The 27,034-nt window shown below is 39.0% G+C and overlaps 1 protein-coding gene across 2 annotated transcripts in view; it reads right to left on the reverse strand.

Moving 5' to 3' along the window:
* Positions 1–367: 367 nt before the first annotated feature.
* Positions 368–27,034, reverse strand: part of CCDC151 (coiled-coil domain containing 151) — a 30,296-nt gene continuing 3,629 nt past the window's right edge. For both annotated transcript variants that reach the window (XM_032209338.1, XM_032209337.1), the window contains 12 exons: positions 25,215–25,336; positions 20,768–20,845; positions 19,123–19,302; positions 15,191–15,292; positions 14,728–14,853; positions 13,793–13,915; positions 10,158–10,313; positions 4,962–5,122; positions 4,340–4,496; positions 3,617–3,772; positions 1,908–1,992; positions 368–559 (listed from right to left, as the gene is read on the reverse strand). In XM_032209338.1, coding sequence (XP_032065229.1) covers positions 429–559; positions 1,908–1,992; positions 3,617–3,772; positions 4,340–4,496; positions 4,962–5,122; positions 10,158–10,313; positions 13,793–13,915; positions 14,728–14,853; positions 15,191–15,292; positions 19,123–19,302; positions 20,768–20,845; positions 25,215–25,336 — 1,577 coding nt within the window. In that variant the 3' untranslated portion in view covers positions 368–428. The remainder of the gene's footprint in view (positions 560–1,907; positions 1,993–3,616; positions 3,773–4,339; positions 4,497–4,961; positions 5,123–10,157; positions 10,314–13,792; positions 13,916–14,727; positions 14,854–15,190; positions 15,293–19,122; positions 19,303–20,767; positions 20,846–25,214; positions 25,337–27,034) is intronic.

Genomic DNA, 27,034 nt, shown 5'->3' on the forward strand with positions numbered 1-27,034 from the left:
TGGGTGGGTGGCAAAACCAGTCAAATTTAGGCCCAGTAGGTACAGTTGGGCACAGATTTTATAAACTCTGAGAAATAATCTGGATTATTTGGATGGGGAACTAGATAAATTTCTCTTCTCTCCTTCAGAAACCTCAAGGTCACATCTCCATAGATGGACCCACTCTTCTCGTATAGCTGAGAGATAAAAGGCAGGGAAACAGGAGCTAGACACTGACTTCAGCTCACTAAATTCCTGTGTACACAGGTACACTCACTCCCTGTGTGCTTAGGCAGGTGGGACAGATCCACAAATAATGGGTCATTATTTCTCTGGGTTCTGCAAAACTGGATGGACAGAAAACGTGGGACTGGCTCACATGTAGAAGACCAGTAACTAGGAAGCACTTTTAATAGCCAAGGAGGTTCTAAGGGCCGCACAGAATGCGATCAGGGTTTCCCGTCCTTCTTTCTGTAGCGAGTGCGACGTTTGGTCTTGGCCTCAATGATTTGCTGGGATTGACGTTTCAGAGCTGCCCTTGTCACCACATCAGCATCCTCCTCCCCACTGTCCTCCTCATCTGCAAATAGATTTAAAAAAATAGATCAAAAACATCATGGCGCCATAAGCCATAAGGAAGATTATCCACCATGCAGGAGAATATGGCGGATGAGTGGTAAAATCTGGCATAAAACAAAAGTCAAGAGTTAGAAAACAACAACACTGTCTTATAACTAAGGGAGATGATGTATCTGTGAAGCCAAAGCCATGAGTTCGAGGTTACTAGGGCAGTACACAGGAGTCATAAAGGTAAATTAATAGAGACCATAACCAACTTGTGCAAGACTGGGATAAATTTGGACAATCAATTTTCAGATTAAAAATAAAGAGACTAAAATTAGCATGGCGTCTACCTTATGTAATATACTCATAATGTGTGGTTTTTGCAAAAAATTATGTATTTTTTTTCACGTTGTGGAAAAGCCAAAAAGAAATGCTAAAGTACTATTCCCAGCGCTGAAAATTACACCATCCAAAGTAATAAGGTTGGGGCAGTCAACAATTATATTGAATATATAAATAAAAGAAATAACATTTTAGATTACTTCTCTTTTTTTGTTTGCAAGCATATCTTAACAGCCACAAAGGCAAGCAATTTATGCTTTAAAAAAGTACTGGGAATCTCACCATTCAGTAATTCCACAGAATCGTGGCATAATTAAGATCGTAAACAGACCACAGTCATAAGAAAACAGCAACTTTAACTGCTGGATAAAAGTCGATTCTGTACTCCCACCACTTGTTGAATCCTTGGGTACAGAGCCACGGAAAAGGCAGCATGTAGGTCTTGTTCTGTGGCCACACTGACCTCCTAACAAAGAGCCGAGGTGGCGCAGTGGTTAAATGCAGCACTGCAGGCCACTTCAGCTGACTGTTATCTGCAGTTCGGCGGTTCTAATCTCACCGGCTCAAGGCTGACTCAGCCTTCCATCCTTCCCAGGTGGATGAAATGAGGAGCCAGATTGTTGGGGGCGATATGCTGACTCTGTAAACCGCTTAGAGAGGGCTGAAAGCCCTATGAAGCGGTATAGAAGTCTAACTGCTATTGCTATTGCTAACACAGGGGTGTCAAACTCAATTTCATTGAGGGTAGCATCAGGGTTGTTTGACTTTGGGCAGGGGGCATGGGGGTGTGGCGAGGGTGGGCATGGCCACCTCAACATCATTCAGGTCGGAGGTGTCTATGGGGGCCTGAGCGCTCTGCTACCAAAAACGGAGCTCTGTGGCAGAGGCACTGCGGGCCGATCCTTCGCTGTTTCCAGGGTGGCCCAGCAGGCCGGACCTAAGCACCCCATGGGCCGGATGTGGCCCACGGGCCTTGAGTTTGACCCCCTTGTCCTAATCCCAGTCTACACTTGCTTACTTACCATAATACATATCCTGCTTCTGCGCAATGGGAAGTTTCACTCTGGTATTGAAGGCAGGCAATCTCCTCTCAAGTTTAGAATGAAACTGCAACAACACAACCGCACTTTAGATTGTAGACATGGGAGAGAGCAACGACAGCTGGTGCACTGAGGTAGAGCCTAGCAAACCTGATAGTTCTGCAGTTGTGATCTACATTTTCCTCACCAAATTAATAGTGCTAATTCAGAGGTATTAAAAGCTCATGAAACTGTAGAGTATATCCTAGTCAAACAAATGAAGAACAGAAAGAAGAGCCATTGGGTAAGGTATTGAGTTTTGAGCTAAAAAGCAACATTACGAGTCTTTATCAGCCATGGACTTCCTAGGACAGTGTTTCTCAACCTTGGCAACTTGAAGATGTCTGGACTTCAAGTCCCAGAATTCCCCAGCCAGCATCCGCTGGCTGGGGAATTCTGGGACTTGAAGTCCAGACATCTTCAAGTTGCCAAGGTTGAGAAACACTGTCCTAGGATGACTACTTTAATTTGGTATTAGCTTACAACTAGCTTATCGCAAAAATATCTATTGGCTGATCACAAAACATGCTTAACTAGGTCAGTGAAAGATCCAGAAGCTGCATTTGCCTAACATGCTAAACCTAGTTACTTCTAATCTTACTTTTGTGGTTTATTGTTTTATGCAAACCTAGCCATTTGATTAATTTATGGTTCACTATATCCTGAAAATTCAACAAAGGGGTTAAAGCAGTGCACATGTTAAATGTGTTATAGAAACATGGCCATTTAAAAAAAAAAAAATAGAGTTTACATGAGAAACTCAAAATCTCACCTGACTGGGCCTGAAATTTATTTTAAAAATGTCCTTCAAAACTGGAAAGCTTTCTTGTTAATGCAAAAATTTCAGTCTAAACTTGAGCAGCCCAGAGTAGGAGCAGGGCCTGTTTCTACCTACAATTATATGAATCATACATACGGCCAAATAATGCCTTGATCAGTTCTACCAATTGTTGTAATGTCTACTATGATCACTGAGCACCATGAACTTCCGTAGAAGCTTGGGGAAAAAAGTGCTTTCTTTGGTCATTTGAAAACAAAAAAAAAAATCGCAAAAATTCTAATAACCCTTCATTTAAAAAAAAACTAAACTTTGGAGTGTTGTTTTTTAGAATTTCACTGCTTGGTAAATTGGGGAATAGATAACTATAAAGAATCTCTTTAAACGATGGAGCCCTTGGTGCTGCTAAAGGTTGGCTGTTTGCTCCAGATGTTTTGTTACTGGACTAGGCAACATCTTCATTGCTACTTTCTTTTTTCCATCCACTTCAATAACACTTTTCTTGCACGTCTTCAAGAAGGTTCCACCACAAATGCGCGCACAACAAAAGCGCGCCTGACTAAACTGCGGTGACTAAACCGCGGTGACAAAACCGCGCGACGAATGAACGACAAATTAGCCCTAAAGCGCGCCGACAGAAGCGCGCTGTAACGTAACCCTAAACCTACCCCTAAACCTAACCGTAAACCTTACCTTAAATTAAATCACGCTTCTGTCGGCGCGGTGTTGTCGGCGCGCTTATGACGTTAGCGCTTTTGTCGGGTCATGCTTCAAGAAAATAGCCAAGCTCAGAGAGCACCAAGGACTCCACAGGTTGTTTTTTTTTTAAAGAAAATATAATTCTATGTTACTCTTTAGCCTGATCAGGACTCACCTCCACTTCTTCAATTCTCTTTAGAAGTTCTGCCTTGTCTCGGTCCTTCAAGAATTCCACCAAGTACACCAATTTCTCTTCTGTTTGGGCCATGAGATCAAGAACATATTCACTCGCTTTCTCATCCAACTCCATGGAAGCGAAGCGGCTATCTTCCTAGGGAAAAGAAGCGCGGCTAACTGGCACCCGGGTTTCAATACAGCACAACAGAAAATTCAGGAATTTGCTAGAAAACTAATCTGTCATAAACAAAACACCGAATGCATTGCTTTTTAGTTGTTATTGTTTCCAGTAGGGCAGTGTTTCTCAACCTTGGCGACTTTAAGTCCTGGGGACTTCAACTCCCAGAATCCCCCAGCCAGCTGTGCTGGCTGGGGGATTCTGGGAGTTGAAGTCCCCAGGACTTAAAGTCGCCAAGGTTGAGAAACACTGCAGTAGGGCAACAAATATTAGGGGTCTTTGTAATGTTTGTTATAAACACTAGCCTCTTCTATCTCTTTCATTCCTGCTATCTTTTGTGAAAAGGACACAATTAGCTCCCCCTTTTGAAAACATGGGGGGACAGTCATGGTGTTAAATAAACAGCGAAAATGGGAAGCCATGATGTCTGATGGGTATCAAGCAGGCTTAGACGTGTTCTTCCTTAGCAAGCTGACAGCCTCAACTCTAGACATAGGCAATCGGTGACTGCAAAAAACAACAACCCAATCATTTAGCACTCACCAGTTTGATATGCTGAACTTTGGAAGCCAAATGTTCAATGCCAGCCTTGGCATTCAACAGAACCCGGTTCACCTTGTCCAGTTCAGCCTGGGTTGCATCACGCCTCTTTTCTTCCTTTTGTAGGTGGTCATGTAACTCCTTCATCAGATTCTGAGCTCTGGAGCAAAACAGGAACAGTGCTGGACTCCAGAAAGGAAGCTATGAACTCCCCGTGGAGATTCGAACCCTCACCACCCTCCAGGCCTTCCGCAAAGCCCTTAAAACCTGGCTGTTCAGACAGGCCTGGGGCTAAAGAACTATTGCCCCCGTCTCGAATTGGTATGACTGTTGTGTATTTTAAATTATGTAGTGTTTTTGTGTCGTTTTTAATTTTCTGTTTGTATCCCCCTTCCCTGGTTGAGTTGTGAGCCGCCCTGAGTCCCCTTCGGGGGAAAAGGGCAGCATATAAATAAAATCAACATTCAACATTCATTCAACTGTTCCTAACGTTCAGTTTGCTACTTGCTATACATTCCTTCATACCGAATAGCAGAAAACAACACTCTGCAGTGTTGGTGGCCAGTGTGTGTGTTGCTGATTACTCAGGTGCATATCTCACAGCCAAAGAAAAGCGAGTACTCACCCTACTTTCCGGGCCTCTCCTGAGTACTTAGTATGCTCTAATTCATGTAATAGTGCTTCCTTTTCTTCTTTAAGCTGTTCCAAGGACAGTTCATTCTCATTCTTCATTTCCTCCAACTGTTTGAATGTTTCTTCTTGGGCCAGAAAGCAGGCCACAACATCCTATCACAGGACCATAAAATAGGCAAAGCATCATCAACCAATCCAGCCTGGCTTCTTCCTACTCCTCAGGCTAGTCTTTGCATTCAAATCAGAGACAATATGCTTATATAATATGCCTCTTAGGGAAGCCTGCAAGTATCGTTAATCAAATCTAACATATTCATCTTATTTAAATATATATATATATATATTTAATATATTTTTAATATATTTTGCACCTAATAACGGCAGCAAGACTGTTGGTGGCGCAATACTGGAAGAAGGAAGACTTGCCTACAATTCAAGAATGGACATTGAAAGTTACAAACTTAGCCGAGATGGCTAAAATATCGGCATATCTTAAAGATCACTCAAATGAGAGATATAAACGAGACTGGAAAAAAAGGATTGACTATATACAAAATAAATACGGGACCAAGAAATTCCAGTTAGCCTATGCTTAAGATCAGAAATGATTTAAATTGTTTAAAGTTAGCTCAGCAAGGAGGAGCTAAGGTCAATGTAGAGATGTCATTAATTTCTTTATTTCTTTTTTTCAATAGATTTTAGACTGTGTTTGTTAAAAATCCATACCGTGTACGGGTTCTGGGAAGTCGGGGGGGGGAAGGAGGAGGGGGGTTGGGGTGGAGGGAGGGAGGGGTATACATTAGGGTAGACAAGAATTTGGTGGTAAACTAGAACTATTTTGACACACAAAAAAATTGTACTCCGATGTCTTACTGATTGAGGAATGATGAAATGTTTGTTTTAAAAGAAAATAAAACTTTTGAACCAGGAAAAAATATATATAAGAAAACTACAAAACCAACATAGCTCTTTGGATCTATATGGCTTTTAATAACAGACTTTCATTTTACAGCTTAACAACCAAGTTTAAAAGGGGAGCAATCTACAACACAGAACTATATGATGCAGATCTGAGAAAGATGCCTGGAGGAAATGATAATGGGAGGACTCTGACAGTTGCGAGAGCAAGCTCAACAAAGGGCATCATTTCAGTTTCACATCATTGCATTCTGATGGGAAGATCCTAATGACCTAGGAATGAAAAGGCATCTAGGAGCAGGGAAGGGGTTTGGGTTTCTAGTGATTTTCTTTGACAGATCAAATCCACTTGAGATTGGCTCATAGAAGAGTTTGGGGGAAAACCACAAGGACTGAGACCTTTCAGTGTGTGTCTTGTTCAGAGGTCGAGTCTCACTATAAGCCACATATTCTGAGCACTGATGGGGGAAAAAAAAATCCAGGTTTTATATTCATGGCTTTTTATAACTATGGATTCTGAACAGATGAGTTCCTTAGAAACCTCGGCCTTCTGCTGGCTAAGCAGCTGTATCCTTGGGGACATGAAGCCACAATGTGGGAAGAGATTTTCATACTGTATTAGTTCTATTAGTACACTGAGTAGGCGGATGACCATGAGAATGGGCAAGGACAAGTACCAGGCAGAAGTAAGCCTCCAATGTTGCAAGGCAATAGGAAAAACCAATCCCTTCTCTAGAATAACGGGGAAAAAACCCAATTTCCTTGAAAAATATTAAGAGCCCAAATAGATGGATGGCCCTAACTGCACTCCTGTGTTTCCAAATTGAAAGACTCGTGGCAGCTGGTGCATTGGAAGTGGTAGGGCTGTTTTTAGTCACACATGAATAAGGAGTACTCTAAACAGCTCTTGGCTGTTGAGGTCAAGTGTGCCTTGATAGGGAATGATCATGGGATGGGATGGAGTTGCTACGAAACAGAGCTGAAAGAGTACAAATTGGAACTGAACTTTATAACTAGCCCTTCTAACTGAGAAACAAAAAAGGCAAACAGCTAAAATTATTTCAGCCTGGATCACCCTGTGCGTACATTTGATTTATTTTCTGGTATTTTTCTCCAACTGATTTTGTTTTTGTTTTTTTAAATAATTTTTATTCAACATTTTTTAAACATTAAAATCACAATTACACTTTTACAGCTTTCTGTTACCGGGATTTTTTTTCTAGCCAATTATACCACCTATTCCATGTCTTGTAATACTGTTTCCTCTCTATCCCTTAGTTCCATCGTTAATTTATCCATTTCCGCACATTCTAGCACCTTTTTTATGATCTCTGCATTTGAGGGACATTTTTTTCTAAAATTTCTAAAAAAAATTCTAATTTTGGGCGAATGTGATTCTGGCGGTGATAATAATGTGAAGCATAATATATTGAATTTCCTTACTTATATTTCCTTTTATTATTCCCAGAAGAAACAGCTCTGGCTTCATATCAATTTTTTGTTCCGTTATTTCCTCCAATCATTTTTGGATTTTTTTCCAGTACTCCCTAGCTGTGGAACATGTCCATCACATGTGGTAGAAGATCCCTTGTTGATGGTTGCATTTCCAGCAATTTGGGGGTGGGGGTGTCTATTGGAGAACATTTTGGCCAATCTTGCCAGGAGCAAATGCCACCAATAAAACGTTTTGTAGATATTCTCCTTGTACACAGCCGACATCGTCAATTTATAATTCCCCCCCCCACAATTTTTCTCAATGCGCCAATTCAATGTTGTACCCAAAATGTTTAGCCCTGATTACCATGGTTTCCTTCAGTTTCCTCCTCCATTTTGAATTTTAAAAGGCATTTTAGTAAACATTTTTTTCTTCCGCCCCTGTTACTATTTTATCCAATTCTTGTTGCTCATTTTGAAACCCGTATTGTTCCAAATCCTCTTTGTATCTTGTTTGAATCTGTATCTATGGCCACCAGTCTATTTCAATTCCCTGCAATTTTAACTCTTGATTTGATTTTAGTTTCTCTTGCCCATCCAATAACTCTTTGTAGATCACTACAAAGTTCAAATCTTTGTAGTTCAAATCTATTACGTTGGGATAAATCATTGCTTCCATGATTGATATCCACCTCGGAATTTTTGTATAAAAATTTATTCTAATTTTCATCCAAATCTTTAATAAGGCGTCTCTCAACTGGTGTCTCTGAAATATATTTATGGGCTTTGTTCTTTCCCTCCCAGATAAAGGCATGCTAGCCCAGCTGTAAATCATGGCCTTTTATCATTAATATTCTTTTATTTTTGAGGATTATCCACTCTTACAGCTGCTGCCTGATAGTAGAGTTTATGATATATAAATATGTCACATCAGTTCATTGAAGAGCTTGTAGGATAATAAAATAACAAGCCTCTGTTTGTTCCTGGGGTTTCTATTTACAGATTAGTCCTTTTTCTAATTTATCTTTTTAAAGAGTAAAACTTTTTTGGAACTCTTCTGGAACTCTTGTTTAAATAGATATTATAAATCCACTATAAGTCTGCCCTGTTTTCGTTAATAGTGTCTCTTTGATTGTTGTTTCTTCTTCTTTGAGTCCACTGTGTGTGATTACCCCCCTCCCAAGATGTCGTCTCCCTTCAATTTGGCAGTCACTGTCGTCATGATTCTGTACAGCAAATGTTCTCTCCCCATACGCATACTCTTATATTCACCTCTTGCCTATCCTTCAAGCTGCTTACAACTCTTCCTACTCGAACTATTGCATCATCCCACCTTCGGATCTGCCATGAAAGGCCGAGTTGTTCCGTGCCTGATCAGAGGGTTCCTCTTGTTGGGTGGGAGATCGTCCTCTCTCCACGAAACTCCAAGGATACCTCTCTATATCATTGATCCCTTCAAGATCAAATTCGCCCATGGGGGCCTCAAAAAGCGTGGAAAATCAGGTGAAACGGAATAGAGCCTCATTTGTTCACTCCGCCACAGCGTGACGTCACCACTGAAAGTCCACCTCCTACTGATTTTGATTGATTCCTCCTGTGCTACCTTAAACTCTGTAATGTAAAATCCTGGTGATGGATGGATCTGCTTGATTAGTCTTCATTGATTCGGTTACTGTGCATATGGAACAGATTTTTTTTCCTGGCTTCAACAGTCCAAAAAACAAATATCTAAGGACCACGCTGCTTACAGTATAAATGAATATGACCAAACAGGTACACTGGATCAGAGTAAAGACCTACCTAGATCAATATTCTGTATTTACCACACCAAGAGATATCAGTGTGAATTTCACACGTAAGACAGGAATGTAAGCTCATTCTATCTTTTTGGCTTTCCTTATTATTTGTTTACATTTTAGTACAAAGTTTTATTTAGTTTTGTTCTCATTTGGACAAGGATTCTACATAATTTCTAAACAGTTTTTCTTGCTTTAATTTTATTTTTTTTATTAATCATGAATATCCTCTTAGATATAATAGTATTTTTTCTCACCTGTTACAAATGTTCCAAGTGTTTTGGGAAATCCCTGGTCATTCTAGAAAAACATTGGACCTCTTGACTTCAATTTCAGTTTCTGTTACCAGTCTCCTACTGGTTTAAACAGTCACTTTGTTCAACATAAATTAAACTTCATGTCATTGTAGATACCATTTTAAATGGTTCCACAGCACTCACATTTTTTGCAGATGTGGATGATATTTAGGATGAAATCCAGGGGCATTTCCCCTCCATTAAATTTCCATCTGTTCTAGGATTCTAAAAGGCTTATAAGTCTTTTATCCAATTATAGGACTGGTTTAAGACACCAATTACCAGAAAATTATCTCCTTTGGCTAGCTCTCCAATTTCATTTTCTAATATATGAGTACCTTAAGAATTTTGGTCAGAGGAATGACCAAAATGACACTGTTATCTACAGCACTTCCATGGAAACTTTTTCCTTTGTCAGACATTCTGTTTGTGATCTACAGCAGTGTTTCTCAACCTTGGAGACTTGAAGTCCTGTGGACTTCAAGTCTCCAAGGTTGAGAAACACTGATCTACAGGACAGTGGTATCTGAATGTGCTCTTCCCTTTTCTTCTAATAGGGTTTTTAGAAGCACGACCACACCCTTCCACCATATATGTTTGGCCATTCTATCCACCTCTTCATGAAAATCAAATATTCCAAATTCTCCATACCTGCACAGAGCTGAACGGGAAGCCAAAAAAAAAAAAAGCATTTTAGGAAGGAATTACAAAGAATTTGCAGCACACAATAAATAAAGCTCTTACATTAGCCTCGGTGACCCCAGTGGCTGCTCGGACTTTGTCAAAGTTTTCAGAGGCCGTGAGCACAGCCTGTTTGGTTTTCAAGATGTTTGATTTCTTAAACTGAGGTTCTCTAAGCAGATCTTCAGTTCCAAATGAGATACGATCCTTCTGGGAGTGCTGGAACACATGAAATACACATGGGACATGAAAACTGTAGGCCAGCAAATAGCTTGCATGACTTTTTTGATTCCACTTTTATATACAGTACATATCAAAGCATAGAATGTGGTAGTGGGAACCAAATTAATAATAAACACCTCAGTTTTCAGTGAAAAATACAAGACTATTTCTGGTCCTCTAGCATGACCTGAAATCTGTGAAGCACGCTTATTTTTTCAGATGGACGTTTTTCAGCTGTTCATTCAAAAGACAAATGGAAATTTAAATTGGAGGGCATTGTTATTTGGAATAAGCTATGGATTTCCCCCCAAAGTGTTGAGGATTAGATGTTCGCACATTAGAATTGATTGGCCTCAAAGTTTTGTTGTTGTTAATGTTTTAATATTTTAATAGATTGAGTTTTATAGTTTTAAAATGATTTTATATATCTTTTAAGTTTTGATTGGGAGCCACTCAGAGTTGGTTGTGAGATAGGCTACCATATAAATGTTATAAATAAATAAATAAATAAATAAATAGGTAGGTAGGTTGACTATGGCTCGGATCACATTATATTGTAAAATATAATATGGCTTGCTTGGTTTAATGTGCTACTTAATTCTAGCCACTATGATCTGAAAATTATAGTGTATGACAGGATAATGTGAGAACTCAGTACCATATTTTTCGGAGCAGAAGACGCACCTGAGTATAAGATGCACCAAGATTTTGAAGAGGCAAATTTTTTAAAAAAGTAAGTAGCTAGATAGAGGGATAGAGAGGGAGAGAAAGAGAGAGAAATATAATAGGTAGGTAGGGAGAGAGTAGGTAGGTAAGTAGGTAGGTAAAGGGATAGAGAGAGAGAGAAAGAGAGAGAGAGAGAGAGAGAGAGAGAGAGAGAGAAATACAATAGGTAGGTAGGTAGGTAGGGAGGGAGTGAGTGAGTATAGGTAGGTAGGTAGGTAGGTAGGTAGGTAGGTAGGTAGGTAGGTAGAGGGATAGAGAGAGAGAAATAGAAAGAGAGAGAGAGTGAGAAATACAGTAGATAGGGAGAGAGAGTAGATAGGTAGATGTTTCCAGGTGTATTTATCCATGTGCTGGAGAAGGAAATTGCTGACAATCTACAGCACCCAAATTTGTTCATGCTGGCACAGCACTTGATCAATCTAATTCTCATCAATCAGTTAAAGAGCTTTCCCAAAAGAAAAAAAAAGTTTTTGCACTCTGCTAAACCTCCCCAAAACGGCATGTTTTTCACAAAAACTGGCCCGTTTTCGCAAAAATGGGCCTGTTTTTTGCGAAAATAGGCCCGTTTTTTCCAAATAAAAGGCATGAATAGCCTTGGGGGGGGGGCTTGTAGAGTGCTCCTGGGGGTTGCCCCCCCCAAAAAGGAGCAAAAAACAGCCTGTTTTTCACGGAAATGGGCCCATTTTCTGTCAAAAAACTGCATGCATAGCCTTATGGAGGCTTGTAGAGTGCTGCTGGGGGCTGGAGGGGGGGGCAAAAAGCGGTAATATTTTGCTTATTTCTACCCTCCCCAGCTCCCAGGAGATCTCTGAAAGCCTCCATAAGGCTATGCATGGCCATTTTGGTGAAGGGGCGAGGCTTCAGGAGGCAAAAAATGCTGTATTCGATGTATAAGATGCACCCAGATTTTCAGTCTCTTTTTTGAGGAAAAAAGGGTGCGTCTTATACTCCGAAAAATATGGTATTTATAATATATTTAATGAACCAAGGTTAAAACAAGCCATAATTTAGGGCAAATCATGAATCCAATCTGTATATTGGGAAAGGGACAAGGGTTTCCAAAATCAGAGAATGGCTTCAGTGCCTTATACATTATTTCTTAGTTCCAGAAATGTATAAAAATCAAGTAGAAAATTCACTTTTGCATGCAATTAGTAAGGGTTATATAACTCAGCCAATTGAAAGTTTTTAAGGATTTATTGAAACACTTTAGTGTGATTTATACACTGGTATTGAAAAGGTGTGCTGCAATCCTAGTAAAAAAAAAAGGGAGGAGCATATTATTATCAGCTTTTAAAATCCAATTTGAATTGATTTAAATTTTCAATATTAGAGACGTGAAACCTAATCTAATCTAATCTCCCAACAGAACTTCTCCCCCCACCCAAAATAATGGGGGAATTTTGTATTTTGTACACATCCTAGAGCAGTTGGCAACTTGAAGATGTCTTCAAGTTGGCAACTTGAAGATGTCTGGACTTCAACTCCCAGAATTCCCCTTGGCCACTTGAAGATGTCTGGACTTCAACTCCCAGAAATCCCCAGCCAGCATTCGCTGGCTGGGGATTTCTGGGAGTTGAAGTCCAGACATCTTCAAGTGGCCAAGGTTGAGAAACACTGTCCTAGAGTTTCTTCAATTTGAGATGGTCACAAATCAATCTTACAAACATACAAATAAACCTTTTAGTTCCTAAGAATAAAACGTTGCTGCTGCTGGAAATCAGTCAATGGGATTTGAAAATGTCTTCAGATACAACTGCCAAATAAGCTTGGATGTCTTTAGAGATCAGCTAGAGTTTAGACCGTCTTGATTTAGGAAGGGTAGACTCATCTCTGCTGCTTGTCTGATGAGTCCAACAATAAAGTCCCCCCCCCCCGTCTTTTCTACTCTTCCAGGACTGGTACCTCTTAGCTAAACCCTATGCTATGCTTTCTACTCATTTCTCTGCCTTTTGGGCTACTTCTACTGGAGACAAAACAAAAATGCCGATGCGAGCATTTGCCTTTTTCTCAAGGGGTTTCTACGAAGAGAATGGTTTTATATATAAAGAGGAAAGGATTAATTTTAGCACTTGGTGGTTTATTTCACAGGTAATTAATTTTAATATGTAGTCTTTATTCAATTAACATTTTTGTCAGGCCTTACTTTTAAATGTTACTTCTACTAAGCTTGTATGTTCTTAAACATATATAACTGTACATACTATATATAACTCTGTCACTCAACTACATTTGTATTGATGAGTGAGATTTTTTACCAGATTAATTTCAATGGGAATTGGCAGTTCTATGTTGACAAAGAAATCTTTGCATCGCATGGAATTTTTTTCTGCATTTATAATTTGTTTTCTATTTTATTTTCCACTCTCATGGCCTTCAGGAAAGCCGTTAAAACCTGGCTGTTCCGGCAAGCCTGGGGCTGTTGACCTTATTGTTAAGGTCCAGCCCCAATTAGAACGTTATGTGTGTTGTGAATTTTAAACTATTTTTTTACTTATTTTGTTTTTCTTTTTTCTTCTTTCGTTGTAAACCGCCCGGAGTCCTCCGGGATTGGGCGGCCTATACATTTAATAAATGAAATAAATGAAATGAAATTATTTTGGGAAAGGGGCATCCTAACTTTTCCACTTTTTTGGAAAACGTGGTAGACCTTTTGTGCATATGCCAGGCAAAACTACCTCTTGGCCGGTAAACAGAATGAAAAGAAAAATAGGCAGTTACTTCATGGATAGCAAAAAATGCTACCCTACCCTTCTTTCTGCACGCTCGTTCTGTGCTCTCTTTTCTTCTGTCATTTTCTTTATGTCTTTCAGTTTCTTATCTCGAATCTTTCTTTCTCGGTAGATGGTTTCTTCTTGAGTCAAAAGCTGCTCCTGCATTGTAAGGGGAAACAAGCATGAGATCTGCACAGTTCCGCTACTCTTAAGATTGTTTGAAATGGTCCATTAGAAACATTGATGCCATAATAGCACTGGTTTATCCAGAGCTGAAAATCCTTTTTTAAAAACTTGGGGATTAATGGCTATTAGTGTTAGTGGCAGGATAACTGCCTCTGAAGGCCATCTTCTGGGTTTCCTTCAGCAGTTGGTTGGCCACTGTAAAAACATGTTCACATGAATATGAAGCCAAGGTGGCGCAGTGGTTAAATGCAGCACTGCAGGCCACTTCAGCTGACTGCAGTTCTGCAGTTCGGCTGTTCAAATCTCACTGGCTCAGGGTTGACTCAGCCTTCCATCCTTCCGAGGTGGGTAAAATGAGGACCCAGACTGTGGGGGCGATATGCTGACTCTGTAAACCGCTTAGAGAGGGCTGAAAGCCCTATGAAGCGGTATATAAGTCTAACTGTTATTGTTATCTATCTATCTATCTATCTATCTATCTATCTATCTATCTATCTATCTATCTATCTATCTATCTATCTATCTATCTCTATATCTCTGTCTGTCCTTATCTGTTTGTTTTGCTTGGCTTTCAGCCACCGAGGTTTTGGGGTCTTGTTATTAAAGGACATTCCATTTAAGCTTGTGTCGGCTTTCGTTACTGGACGGAGGAGGGGGTCAGAATAGTACCTTATTTGAATTAGATCCTAAGCTATGGTTGTGAGACTGAACAGAGCATTGCATATTCTCTTCCATTGCTGATACCACATCTCTTATCTAATACTGTGCTTATCCCATTCCCCTACCCTAGCAACGTTGCGAGCATGTTGTGCTTCAGTGTTCACGCTTTCCAGTTCTTGGAGCTCATGGCGCAGACGTAAAATTTCCGCTTCCAGGGCATCCAGCTTGTTCTGAAAGTGCAAGCTTTCCTCCTGGAAAGGGGATGAAAATTTCAGAGAGAATTATAGAACAATCAACTTTAATGTTCCCACATTTTCCACCTTGGGCCATAAAATACAACAAAATTATTGAGGACATAAATTCCTAAACTGTCCATAATCCAGATATTAACAGGAGCTCAGAGATTAGGTACCTCCTCCTCAGGAAACCCCTGAGCAAAATATGTTATGTTGGTTTTTGATCCCTGCAAATTGAATAGCACTACACTAGTAGTGGGTAAAACATATCTTCTTTCTTTCAAGATTGTGGAGAATGCCTAGGGTTGTGTATCCTGTTTTTAAATCATCTATTTTGATAAAGGCATCATACCTGCATATGTGCTTTTAGCTTCTTATACATGTTGGTGATGCGTACAGCCTCCTCAGTCTTGAATCGGGCCTTTTCCAAACGGTTCTCCAGTGTTCGCAGAGTCTAGATGCAAAGAGCAGCAAATTCAGATAGCAGCTGAGCCAAGGATATTGAAAAGCCTCTAAAACTCCATCCAATTCATTTTGGTCCCTGTGGTAAAGTGCTATAGAGTTGCTGAAAGGTGAGTAATTGCTTTACAGTAGCTCAATGCCCCAAAGAGATCAATTTTCATCTCAGTGTTTTTCATATTGTGGAACTTAACAATTTAAAAACAACACATCACGTCTGGAGTCACTCAACTCCATATAGCCACAACACTAATAGTCTGGTCCAATGTTTGGGGAAAGAAACAGATCTCCAGTATCTTACAAAAGATTAGCAGGATCAGGGACTCAAGGGATATTTTGTGCCATAGGGGAGTGCTGTAACAGACAAGGGGAGCTTCCTTCCTTCCTTCTATTAGGCCTCATGGTTTAACAGAAGGGCCGCAAAATCAGACCTCTTGAGATGAAAAACAAATTACTGGAGACATGTGGTCCTGTCCCTTTATATAGAGCAATCAGCAGATCGAGTTGCACTCGAAAGCCCACTGAGAACTAGCGAAGCTCACAAAGTAGATGCATTGCACGGGTATACCAAAGTGCACTCAAAACCACCCTTGCTGCTCTTCAAGTGGAGAGAGATATTAAGACATGAGTAACAGTGAGCAAGGCCTCCTAGTGCCAGGTATGCCTCATTCAGTAACCAAGGAAGAAACCTCTCAACTCCATTGTTTAGGAATTAAAAGTACTTTTACTGGTTATAGATAGCAGCGAAGTAAAGCAAGGTCTGAGTCAGAAAAAGGGGTGAAATCATACATGTCAAACATTTGCCCAGCCCCCTCCCTCCATCAACCCCCACTCCATTGCCCAATCTGCAACTCCCTTAGGGGGTCATGTGGGTTGCATCTCCAAAAAGCATCATCAGGTTGGTAGGCAGGACGGTTGGCCTTGACCAGGTCCAAACATCGGCCCTCAGCATGCGCAGAAGAGGGTGAGAACAAAACTCCCCTTTGGACTATCACTCCTGTACCATTTATTCCCATCCCAAATACCGAGCCCCACCCTCCCCGTTTGCCATGGCAGCCGAAAGCCAGTAAGTGAAGCAGAGGCTGACATCTAGTCTAGGATTGGAATGTCCACATTAATCACACTATTACTGAAGAAAAACTTTCCAATATTTTTCTGAGCTTGAGGGAATTTACAAGCAAAAGAAATGGAATAGCTTGCCTCCTGGGGATGTGGGTATTCCATCACTGGAGGTTTTCAAAAACAGTCTAACAACCATTTGACTGGGATAGTATAAGACTCCTGCCTTGAGCAGGGGGTTTGGAGGAAAAGACCTTCAAGATCCCCTCCAGGCTATGGTTCTGAGTCCGTAGTGTGCTTTCTTGTTAAGACTGCATTCTCCTGTTCTTCAAATAGTGTGGACTGTGATTTGGTAAAAGTCCAGGACTTCTTATTCGACACTTGGCATCTACTTATTCTTTTGGTGGCGCAGTGGTTAGGGTGCAGTACTGCAGGCCACTTTAGCTGACTGTTATCTGCGGTTCTAATCTCACCGGCTCAGGGTTGACTCAGCCTTCCATCCTTCCGAGGTGGGTGAAATGAGGACCCGGATTGTTGTTGGGGGCGATATGCTGACTCTGTAAACTGCTTAGAGAGGGCTGAGAGCCCTGTGAAGCGGTATATAAGTCTAACTGCTATTGCTATTTTCAGTGTATATAACTTCAATTGTATGACAGGTATTGTATGAGGTGATACATAAAATGCTTTTGGGCATTTTATTTATTGTGAGCATCCCAAAAGAAGAATGATTCATCTGTTTGTGGTCACAGTTCTGGATCAAAGACTTTCTGAGGGACTAGCCACAAACAGTGAGGGTTGGGTCTCAGGCAGTGGCTCAGTGGCTAAGATGCTGAGGTTGTCGATCAGAAGGTCAGCAGTTCGATGGTTCGAATCCCTAGCACCGCGTAACGAAGTGAGCTGTTACTTGTCCCAGCATTGACAGCCGCACAAACAGGCTGAAGAACAGTTTTTATCAGGGTTATCAGCTAGTACTTAGATGTAAATCTAATAGCTAGAATAAGGACAGAGTTAAGGGAGAAAACAGTAGACTCGTTCTTTTCCTCCCCCTTATGATATATTTACTTAATTTTACAATAACAACCAACAAACTATATATTAACGCTTATAATTAGCAAACACATGCTTGATTTTCATTGTCAAACAGTGGATGTGGTTAGGATATTATTTATTTATCAAATTTATATAGGCGTCCATCTCATCAAAAATTATTCTGGATGGTGTAATGTAACAAGAGGAAGAGAGAATCATTGCTCTTGTCACAATTCCAATCCAAATCAGCCCAGCCCTCCTATAACTACCAATTGTCCCATGAGGATAGCTGCCACTAGTAAAAAATGAGAGCTGTTATCTGATAATGTTTGGAAAGTCCAAATAGCAAAACAGCAATATATGGGGTATTTTAGTCATCACTGTATTCCATGAAGAGGAGTTTATTATTTATTTATTTATTTATTTATTTGTTTGTTTGTTTGTTTGTTTGTTTGTTTGTCTTGTATGCCGCCCACTTCCGGAGGACTCCGGGCTGCTCACAAAAGACAAGGGAAATGGGGGAACGAGACAAAGACAACATATTAAAAACAAAACCAACATTCACAATTTCCATGGAGGTAAATGCTTCTCAGCCCCCCCCCCCCCGGCCTGCTGGAACAGCCAGAACTTGGTGGCTTTGCGGAAGGCCGGGAGGGTAGTAAGGGTCCGGATCTCAACAGGGAGCTCGTTCCAGAGGGCCGGAGCTGCAACAGAGAAGGCTCTCCCCCGGGGAGTCGCCAGCCGACATTGGCTGGCAGATGGAATCCGGAGGAGACCCAACCTGTGCGATCTAATTGGTCTCAGAGAGGTAATCGGCAGGAGGCGGTCTCTCAAGTTACAGGAGGGGAAGAGTACATGCACTCATCTCTGTCTTAAAAGCATGACCCTCATGCTACCTGGATGGCTCTAGAAATTGGCTTCGCTCAAACTGAAGCCATTCTGAAACCTTCATGCACTGATTCTTTCGGTCCCACTTTTGTGAGAAAACGAGGCAGGCTAGGATCCTGGCTCTCAAGCCTTTCCCATCCGACTGCAGCCACACAACCCATTGCGCCCTGCACTTCTAAAAGGGAAGAGGTTCCAAACAGCCTTCAACACAATCTTCCGAGCTTTTATGCTTTGTTTTAGATAAACAATGAGGAAAGACTACGCCTATTTGAATATTGGAAAAGGCTGCCAGCCCATGTGAGGAATGGAAAGGGAAAACTCGCCATGGCCAACTTGCTGAGAGAAAACTCAACACGAGCAACTTGTCACAGGACAACTTGCTGCTGGATAATTGAACAATTCAATTTCATTATTTAAATCAGTGGTTCCCAAACTTGGCAACTTTAAGACTTGTGGACTTCAACTCCCAGAATTCTCCAGCCAGCTCTAATTCTGGGAGTTGAAGTCCACAAGTCTTAAAGTTGCCAAGTTTGGGAACCACTGATTTAAAGTAATTTTTAAAATATTTTAATTTTTGTCATTCACTTTTCATTTTGTCCCTCCTTGGGCATCCTTTCTTTAATGGTTCTATTCCACTATTTCTTTCATATTATTGTAACTCTTGTCCTGGAGTGAGTTGTCCCACGGTGGGTTAGCTTGCCAAATTGTCCACAGCAAGCTGGCTGCAACAAGTTGGCCGTGGTGAGTTGGCGATGGCAAGTTGGCTGTGACAAATTGTTGTAGACCTTGTGAGGAAAGCTCAGGAAAAGTATTGGCTTCCTCTTTCCAAGAGATTCAGGCTTCTCTCACCTTGGCTGCCTCGATATTCCCTTCTTCCATTTCTTGCATATCATTGATTTCTTGTGCCTTGGTACTGTATTGAGTTTGCAGCTCCTCCAGCCTGAGCTTCCTCATCTCCACTTGATGCTTCAAATTGTTTAACTGATTTATTTTCTCGCATAGCCGGTGATTGATTATCTGAATAGCACCCTTGTGAGGAAAGGAAAACGTTTAAAGCAATCTGAACAATTGCACAGGCTGTTCGTTTACTGAGAAAAGGAGGATTTGAATTATAGACAGATTTTTTTTTTAATAGATCAGAAAAAGCCTAAATTGAGAAATCTTCCTTCCCATGTTGCAGAAGCACCTTCAAAGCCCCATGGTTTTGTCAGAGTGCGTGGACAAAAGGAACAGATATTAAATTGCAATGTTTGTTTTGTCATTTGACCCTCCACCCCTATTCCAACCTCCCTGTAGATATTTAGATAATTTCGTAATTTCATCTGAGCAAACAGATACTGCAGAGCCTGAAAAATCTTTTTTTTAATAAAATGAAGGGAGTTTTTCCTTTCAATTCCATTAGTTTTAATTTTCCTCATTTAACACAATTAAAATATGTTAAAAAAATTTTTTTAGAAAAAGCAAAAGTAAGATAAATCCACATGTTACAAACAGCTAGATGAATTCCTTATTCTCTAAAACGAATTACTTGTTTCTGATTAGAATGCGATCAGTTTGAAGACAGGGCTGGTTTCTTGACAGTAATATTTCTTATTCAAATGAAGAATTTATTGGCAGGCAGTCTAAAACAGAATAAAACTTTAAAACGTTTCTTTCTAGTTCTGGTAGAAGCAAAGGAAGCAGGTGAGCCTGAAGTGTGTCGGACTTCATTTTATGCCAATTGATTAAGATATTTTGTTATACTCCAAAAAGGTTTAAAGGTGCCAGTGTTGGCATCTCCCCAGTGTACTAGGAAGAATAATTCAAAAATTGAATGCCATTGCTGAAAATATTTGTTTTCTCCTTAAAACAAAGATCTCTAAAAGCAAGATATTTAGAGAAAAACGTTTACCAATCAACAAATTCATGAAGTATAAAGTGGACTTTAAAGTAGGCTGTTATTCAAACAGACCTTTAAAAATTAAAACTACCATATAATTGTATATAGAAACAAATTGAAGGCACAAATCTTTCAAAATTGATGGGTATGATGATATTATCTAGCCTGATTATTGTTTGTTGAATTTGGAGTTTTGAAGTTCATATGGTCAAAAACAATACCAGGCATATGGTAGTTTAATTCAAAAGCATAATCTTGTATTGTATAGCCCTGGGATTTGCTCTTTTTTGTGAATAACCTAATGTTAAGATTCCATCTAAGGCTAGAATTCTATATACATTTTCAGAAATAAGTCCCCTGGTATTCATTAGAGCAGAGGTGGGGAAATATAGCCCTTTATGACTTGTGGATTTCAGATCCCAAATTCCTGAGTCAGACATACTGGACCAGAAATTCTGAGAATTGAAGTCCACAAGTCATAAAAGAACCATAGCATGTTAACTTGAGTTAGCCTAGAATTCTCAAACTTCTTTAACCCTGAAATCCCAAACTCCCTAAATGCCAGTTTTTAAAAATCTAGCAATGAATTTCAGAAATGTTTTCATGATCAATTACCTCCCCAGTTTTATTTTTCACAGCTCCTTGTTCATTTGGATGTTCTTGGAATGCAGCCTTAATTACTTTTTCCTCTCCCTGGAAAAAAAACAACACCCCAAAACAATTATAGTCATTATGTGAAGGTAATCTAAATCCAATTTTTTGAAAAAAAGAAATACCATTATTGGCTGGGTTTCAGTATTAATTTTCGTTGAATAAGAATAGGTAATCTGGTCCATACATACCATTTCCCTGAAAATAAGACCTCCCCAGATAATAAGCCCAATTGGGCTTTTGAGTGCATGTGTTAAAATAAGCTCTCCCCATACATAATTTGTATTTGAGATAATCAACCTTGCTAGAGCATTAGGAAAAAAGCATTTGTGTTATTAAGTGACAACCAAGCCAATCAGATTGTATGTGTGTGTGTGTGTGTATGTGTATATCCCAAATATCAAATAATTCTGTGATAAAAAAATAAAAAGTTACAGCTTATAATATCACTAAAAACCGGTTCTCTTTCCATTGTATCTGATTGGCTTGCTTGTCACTTAACAACACAAATGCTTCTTTCCTTTTCTTAAAATAAATTTTATTTTGTTTGTACAAACTTTACATCTTTGCAATATATTACATTTTTTACCTATCTGTTGTGTCTGTCTTACCTATACCAATAAATCTTTTTTAACTATGACTTCATATATCTTTTTTGCTTTCCTGCTTCTCCCCCGCCCCTTCCTCTAGCCAATTGTACAATAAATCCCATACGGAGTAGCATTCAGATTCTTCTTTCTCTTTTAGTTCTTTCATGAGCCTATCCATCTCTGCACATTCCAATATTTTTTTAATTACATTGTTGTTTGTTGTTGTTTGTTGTTTATTTTATTTGTATGCCTTTTCCCTGGGGGGACTCAGGGCGGCTCACAATCAAAAGGAAGGCGGGGACAGACTTTTACATATAAGACAGTACATGATTAAAACGCAACATTCATACCATTCGGGCGGGTTACAATCTTTAGCCCCAGGCCTGTTGGTGTATAATTATTTTTCCAGTTCTGAGCGAATGTAATTCTCGCTCCCGTAATTATGTGTAGAATTAAGTTTCTAATATTTTTTCATAATGTTCTTTTATAATCCCTAACAAAAATAATTCAGGTTTTAGTGCAATTTGGTGTGTAGTAATCTCCTCTAGCCAATCTTTTATTTTTTTTCCCAATACTTTTTCGCAGCTGTGCACGTCCACCACATATGGTAGTATGTTTCATGTTGTTTGTTGCATTTCCAGTAGATAGGTGAACACTCGGGGAACATTTTCGCATTTCTCGCTGTGGAAGGTCCCATCTGTAGAACATCTTGTACATGTTCTCTCTATAAGCCGTTGCCATCGTTAATTTGTAGTTTATTTCCCAATTTTCTTCCCATTCCGCCAATTCTATACTATACCCAAAATTTATCGCCCATATTATCATCGTTTCTTTCACAGTTTCTTCTTCCATTTTGAATTTTAATAAGTAGTGATATATTTTTTTAATCAATTTTTCTTCGGTTCCCTGTAAAATTTTATCCAGCTCTTGTGGCACCCTATAGAATCCGTGTCTTTTTTATACCTTGCCTGTATTTGTAAATAGGGCCACCAGCCAATATCTATTCCCTCGTCTTTCAGTTCTTGCCTTGTTTTTAGTCTTTCTTGGTCGTCTAATATGTCTTTATATCTTATTATCTTGTTTATGTCCAATACGTTCGGGTATATCAGAGCTTCCATGATGGATAGCCAGGTTGGGATTTTATTATAATGTTTTGTTTTGATTTTTAAGCATGTTTGTAGTAGAGATTTTCTAATTAAATGTGTTTGGAAATAGCTATGAATCTTGTCTTTCCCATCCCAGATAAAGGTGTGCCAACCCAATTCCAAATTATAACTGTCTATTGTTAATAATCTTCTGTTTTTTAAATTGATCCAGTCCTTTATCCAGGTGAGAGCTGCTGCTTGGTAATAAAGCTCCCAATCGGGAAGTCCGAATCCTCCTCTTTCTCTGCTGTCTTGTAACAATTTTAATTTAATTCGTGGTTTTTTCCCTGACCAAATAAACTGTGCAATTAATTTATTTAAATCTATGAAAAAAAAAATTCCCTAGGCTAATGAATTAAAAATAAAAATTTTGGTAGTATATTCATTTTAATAATGGCAATTCTTTCCATTAAGAATATTTGTAGTTTCCTCCAATTTTCCAGATCTTTCTTAATTTTCTGAATCGTTTTAACATAATTATCTTCTTTAATTGTTGAGCATTTCCCTGTCAGCCAAATTCCTAGATACTTTACTTTTTTTGCTATTTGCATTCCTATATTTTCCTCTAATTCTTGCTCTTGTTTTTTTTAGTAAAATTCTTCGTAATGATCTTTGTTTTGTTCTTATTAATTTTAAGTTCCGCTACCTTACCAAATTCCTCTATTTTTTGGATTAATTTAATTCCTGATTTTAATGGATCCTCTAATATGAATGCCATATTGTTCACAAATGCCTGTGTTTTATATTCCTCTTTTTTAATTTCTTGATTGTTTCTAATTTCTGTTAGTAGAACGTCCAGTGATAAATAATAAAGGTGATAATGGACAACCCTGTCTCACACCTTTCCATATCTTAACTTCTTCTGTAGTGTCACTATTTATTATTATTTTTGCTGTCTGGGCCGAATAAATTGATTCTATCATTTTTATAAATTTTTCTCCAAATCACATCATTTTTAACTGTGTGATTATGAAATGCCAATTCAAGTTATCAAAGGCCTTCTGGGTGTCTAAGAAGACCAGTGCAACTTGTTTTATAATTACCCTCATATTGTTTTTAATTGACGTTTTGGTAAGAAGCCATTTTGATCTGTGTGGATAATTTCATTTAATATTTTTTCATTCGCTCCGCCATTATTAATGCAAAGATTTTATAATCTGCATTTAGTAAAGAAATTGGTATGCAATTTTTTATTTGTTGGTGGTCCGAATCGCCTTTGGGTATCAATGTTATATATGCTTCCCTCCATGATTTTGTTAACTTTGCTTCTATAAGTGCTTCATTAAATAAGTCTAAAATCACTGTTTCTGCCTGCTCTTGCATGGCTTTATAAAATTCTGCAGGTATACCGTCTGGGCCCGGTGTTTTATTATTATTTTGTGTCTTCAATGCTTCCTTTAATTCTATCATTGTGATTTTTTTGTTCAGCATTTCTCTTGCTTCTTTCCTCATACTGCTCTAGCACGATTTATATAAGTATGTAGCATTTATCAGAAAATTGTATTTTAAGCCTTTTCTGTATCTTCTGAGTTTTTTATATTAGGAAGGAAGGAAGGCAGCAGAACTCTGAAAGAGTCTGTTGCTTATGTCCTTCTCTCATCTCCCATTTACCCATGAGCTGGCTTCAAAGGTTACGTAAACCTATAATCTTATTTTTGTTTTTGGCCTTGTGTGATATTTGGACTCATTCACTGTGTTTTAGGATTACCGTGTTTCCCCAGAAATAAATGACCCTCGAAATAAGTGCTTGGCCTTATTTTTGGGGAGGTCTTATTATTTTTGAGGTACAGGAGGTGGCGAGCATGGTCACTCATGGCTGCCTCTGTATTGCAATATTTTCAGGAGGACTTATTTTCAGGAGACAGCTTATATATGTGCGTGCGTGCATGCGTATGTATGTATGTATGTATGTATGTATATATATATATATGTATACATACATACTAAAAGGAATAAAGGCAAATGGCTATTTCTGTCACTTTTGGAAATGCAGACATACACACAGACGCATAGATACACAAAAGCAAAGAACTGCTACAATATTCCAAAAGTGACAGGAACAGTCACTTGTATTAAGCTACCGGATCCGAGCAGAAAAATACAGACAAACTTCAGATGCCAAGAAACAGTTTTTGCGCTCTGATTCTCTTCGCCATTTCATGCTTGTCAGGATTTTTGCCACTCTGATCTGGCATCTGCACATTTACAGTCAATGAAATCAGAAGTTATGGTGCTTGACAAATGAACTTGCCAGTAACATGTTTCAATCGGGCAAAACTGAAAAACTATTTGCCCTAAGCATTGCGGACTGTTAGAAAACCCATTTGATGAGGACCCAGATTGTTGGGGGGCGGGGAGACAAGGGGGGCGGGGGGGAAGTCAGTATGCTGACTCTGTAAACCACTTAGAGAGGACTGTAAAGCACTATGAAGCGATATATAAGTCTAAGTGCTATTGCTATTGAACAGAACAGCCCGAATGGAATGAGCATAAAGCTCAGATATACTCTTACCAAGAGAAGATGAGATTAGTGTCATTATGCTTTTCTTTTCCAATGTCATACTGTATGAACCCACAAGAAAAGGGAAGCAATTCCAAAGACAGGGAAAGGAAGTTGGTGATTATGATTTGACAAGGGCTCACTGAGGCAGGGAGGAAGAGCATCACAAAGCTCACCGCTAGGAGGTCTGCCAATCTCTGATGCAATTTCTTATTCTCCTGCCTCAACCGCAAAATGGACTCCTTGTTCTTCTTGATGTTCCATTGGGAATTCTCATAGAAAGCTTTACGATCACCTTCTGTAAGGAGCAGAAATGAAACCACTCTGCTGATCAAGTAGTTATTGGCTCATTGGAAAGAGCCAACAAAGCCAAATTGTTGCTAATTTTGAATGAAGTTGTTTAATGCACCACTAAAATGAAGGAATTAATGCTGTAAATCAAAAGTGCAACTGTGATGATAGAATCTCTTTCTACATGAATTTATATTGTAGAAAACGAGATTTTGAAACAATGTTCATTTCTACACTTAAAGCCTGAAAACATGTGCTTTTACATCACATTTCCATAAACGAAAATAGGAACTTTTTATGGTACGATATTGTAAGGCAATCATCCATTGGCCATGGCAGAAATATTTCCCACATACTTTCAATAATTCTATATTTCATCGAAAATAAATTAAATTGAATATATTTTGCTAACTTTAGTTAGATTGATACTATTGGAATATTTATAGGAATACAGACAATACTGATAAAGGTTGACTCAGCCTTCCATCCTTCTGAGTTCAGTAAAATGAGGACCGAGATTGTTGTGGGCAATAGGCTGGCTCTGTAAACTGCTTGGAGAGAGCTGTAAAGAACTGTCAAGTGGTATATAACTCTAAGTGCTAATAGAATAGAATAGAACAGAAAGGAATAGAATAGAATATAATTCTTTATTGGCCGAGGGTGTTTGGACATTGTCTTTGGTGCATATACTCTCAGTGTACATAAAAGGAAAAAAAATACATTCATCAAGAATCATAAGATACAACACTTAGAGATAGTCATAGGTTACTAATAAGCAATCAAATCATACTAGGAAACAAACAGAACAATATAAATCGTAAAAATACAAGCAACATGGTTATAGTCATAAGTAGAAAGAGATAAGTAATAGGAAGGATGAGAAGAGTAATAGTAAAACAGTCTTACAGGGGTGGGGTTCTGCATTAATGCCGGTTCGGTGCGCATGCAATTTTGCGCCTAGAAAATCCATACTTGACACTTTTCTCATATCCTCTGATAGTTTTCCACTAGAATGCCACTGTTTGATCCAGTTCACATGGAAACTATCTGTTATGGTTTTCTTATGAAAACCTTACCTCCCATATGTTGTGTCTTTTGAAAGTTGTCATTCTCCACGTTAAGCTGATATTTCTTGAACAAACTTTTGTGCTCTTTAGGCCTTCGGTGAATGGATCTCATGTATTCTTTCACACAGATTCATTCTCATAAACACATGGCATAAAGTTAAACATTATTACTACATCTAACAATGGACTGTATGGTACAGAGCATTATATGATAGGGGCCACATTCTAGAATTAATATACTGTACTGATACATGCTTACATAGACATTGCACTCCTCACAAGAAATTCAGTTTTTTAGATTTAGATTTAGATTAGTGTAGTTGCAATTATCCCAGGTTTTGGGGAAGGAGCTCTCTTCTTCTTCTTCTATCCAGTTAAGAGGATAACTGAGATCTAATTTTAATGCCAGGAACAATGAATGAAGCAAATCTTTTGCTAAGTATTCGGAAACTATGGTCAGCACACAATATGTGTAGGCAAACAAGGTATAATAATTAAAAAATATCTATCTAAGGCAGTGGTAGTCAACCTGGTCCCTACCGCCCACTAGTGGGCGTTCCAGCTTTCATGGTCTGCTGTAACTCTGCTTTATACATTTTATAAAGTAAAGTTACTTCCCTACTTTACAAATCACCATG

This window comes from Thamnophis elegans, chromosome 2, assembly GCF_009769535.1.
Source record: "Thamnophis elegans isolate rThaEle1 chromosome 2, rThaEle1.pri, whole genome shotgun sequence".
Lineage (NCBI taxonomy): Eukaryota > Metazoa > Chordata > Lepidosauria > Squamata > Colubridae > Thamnophis > Thamnophis elegans.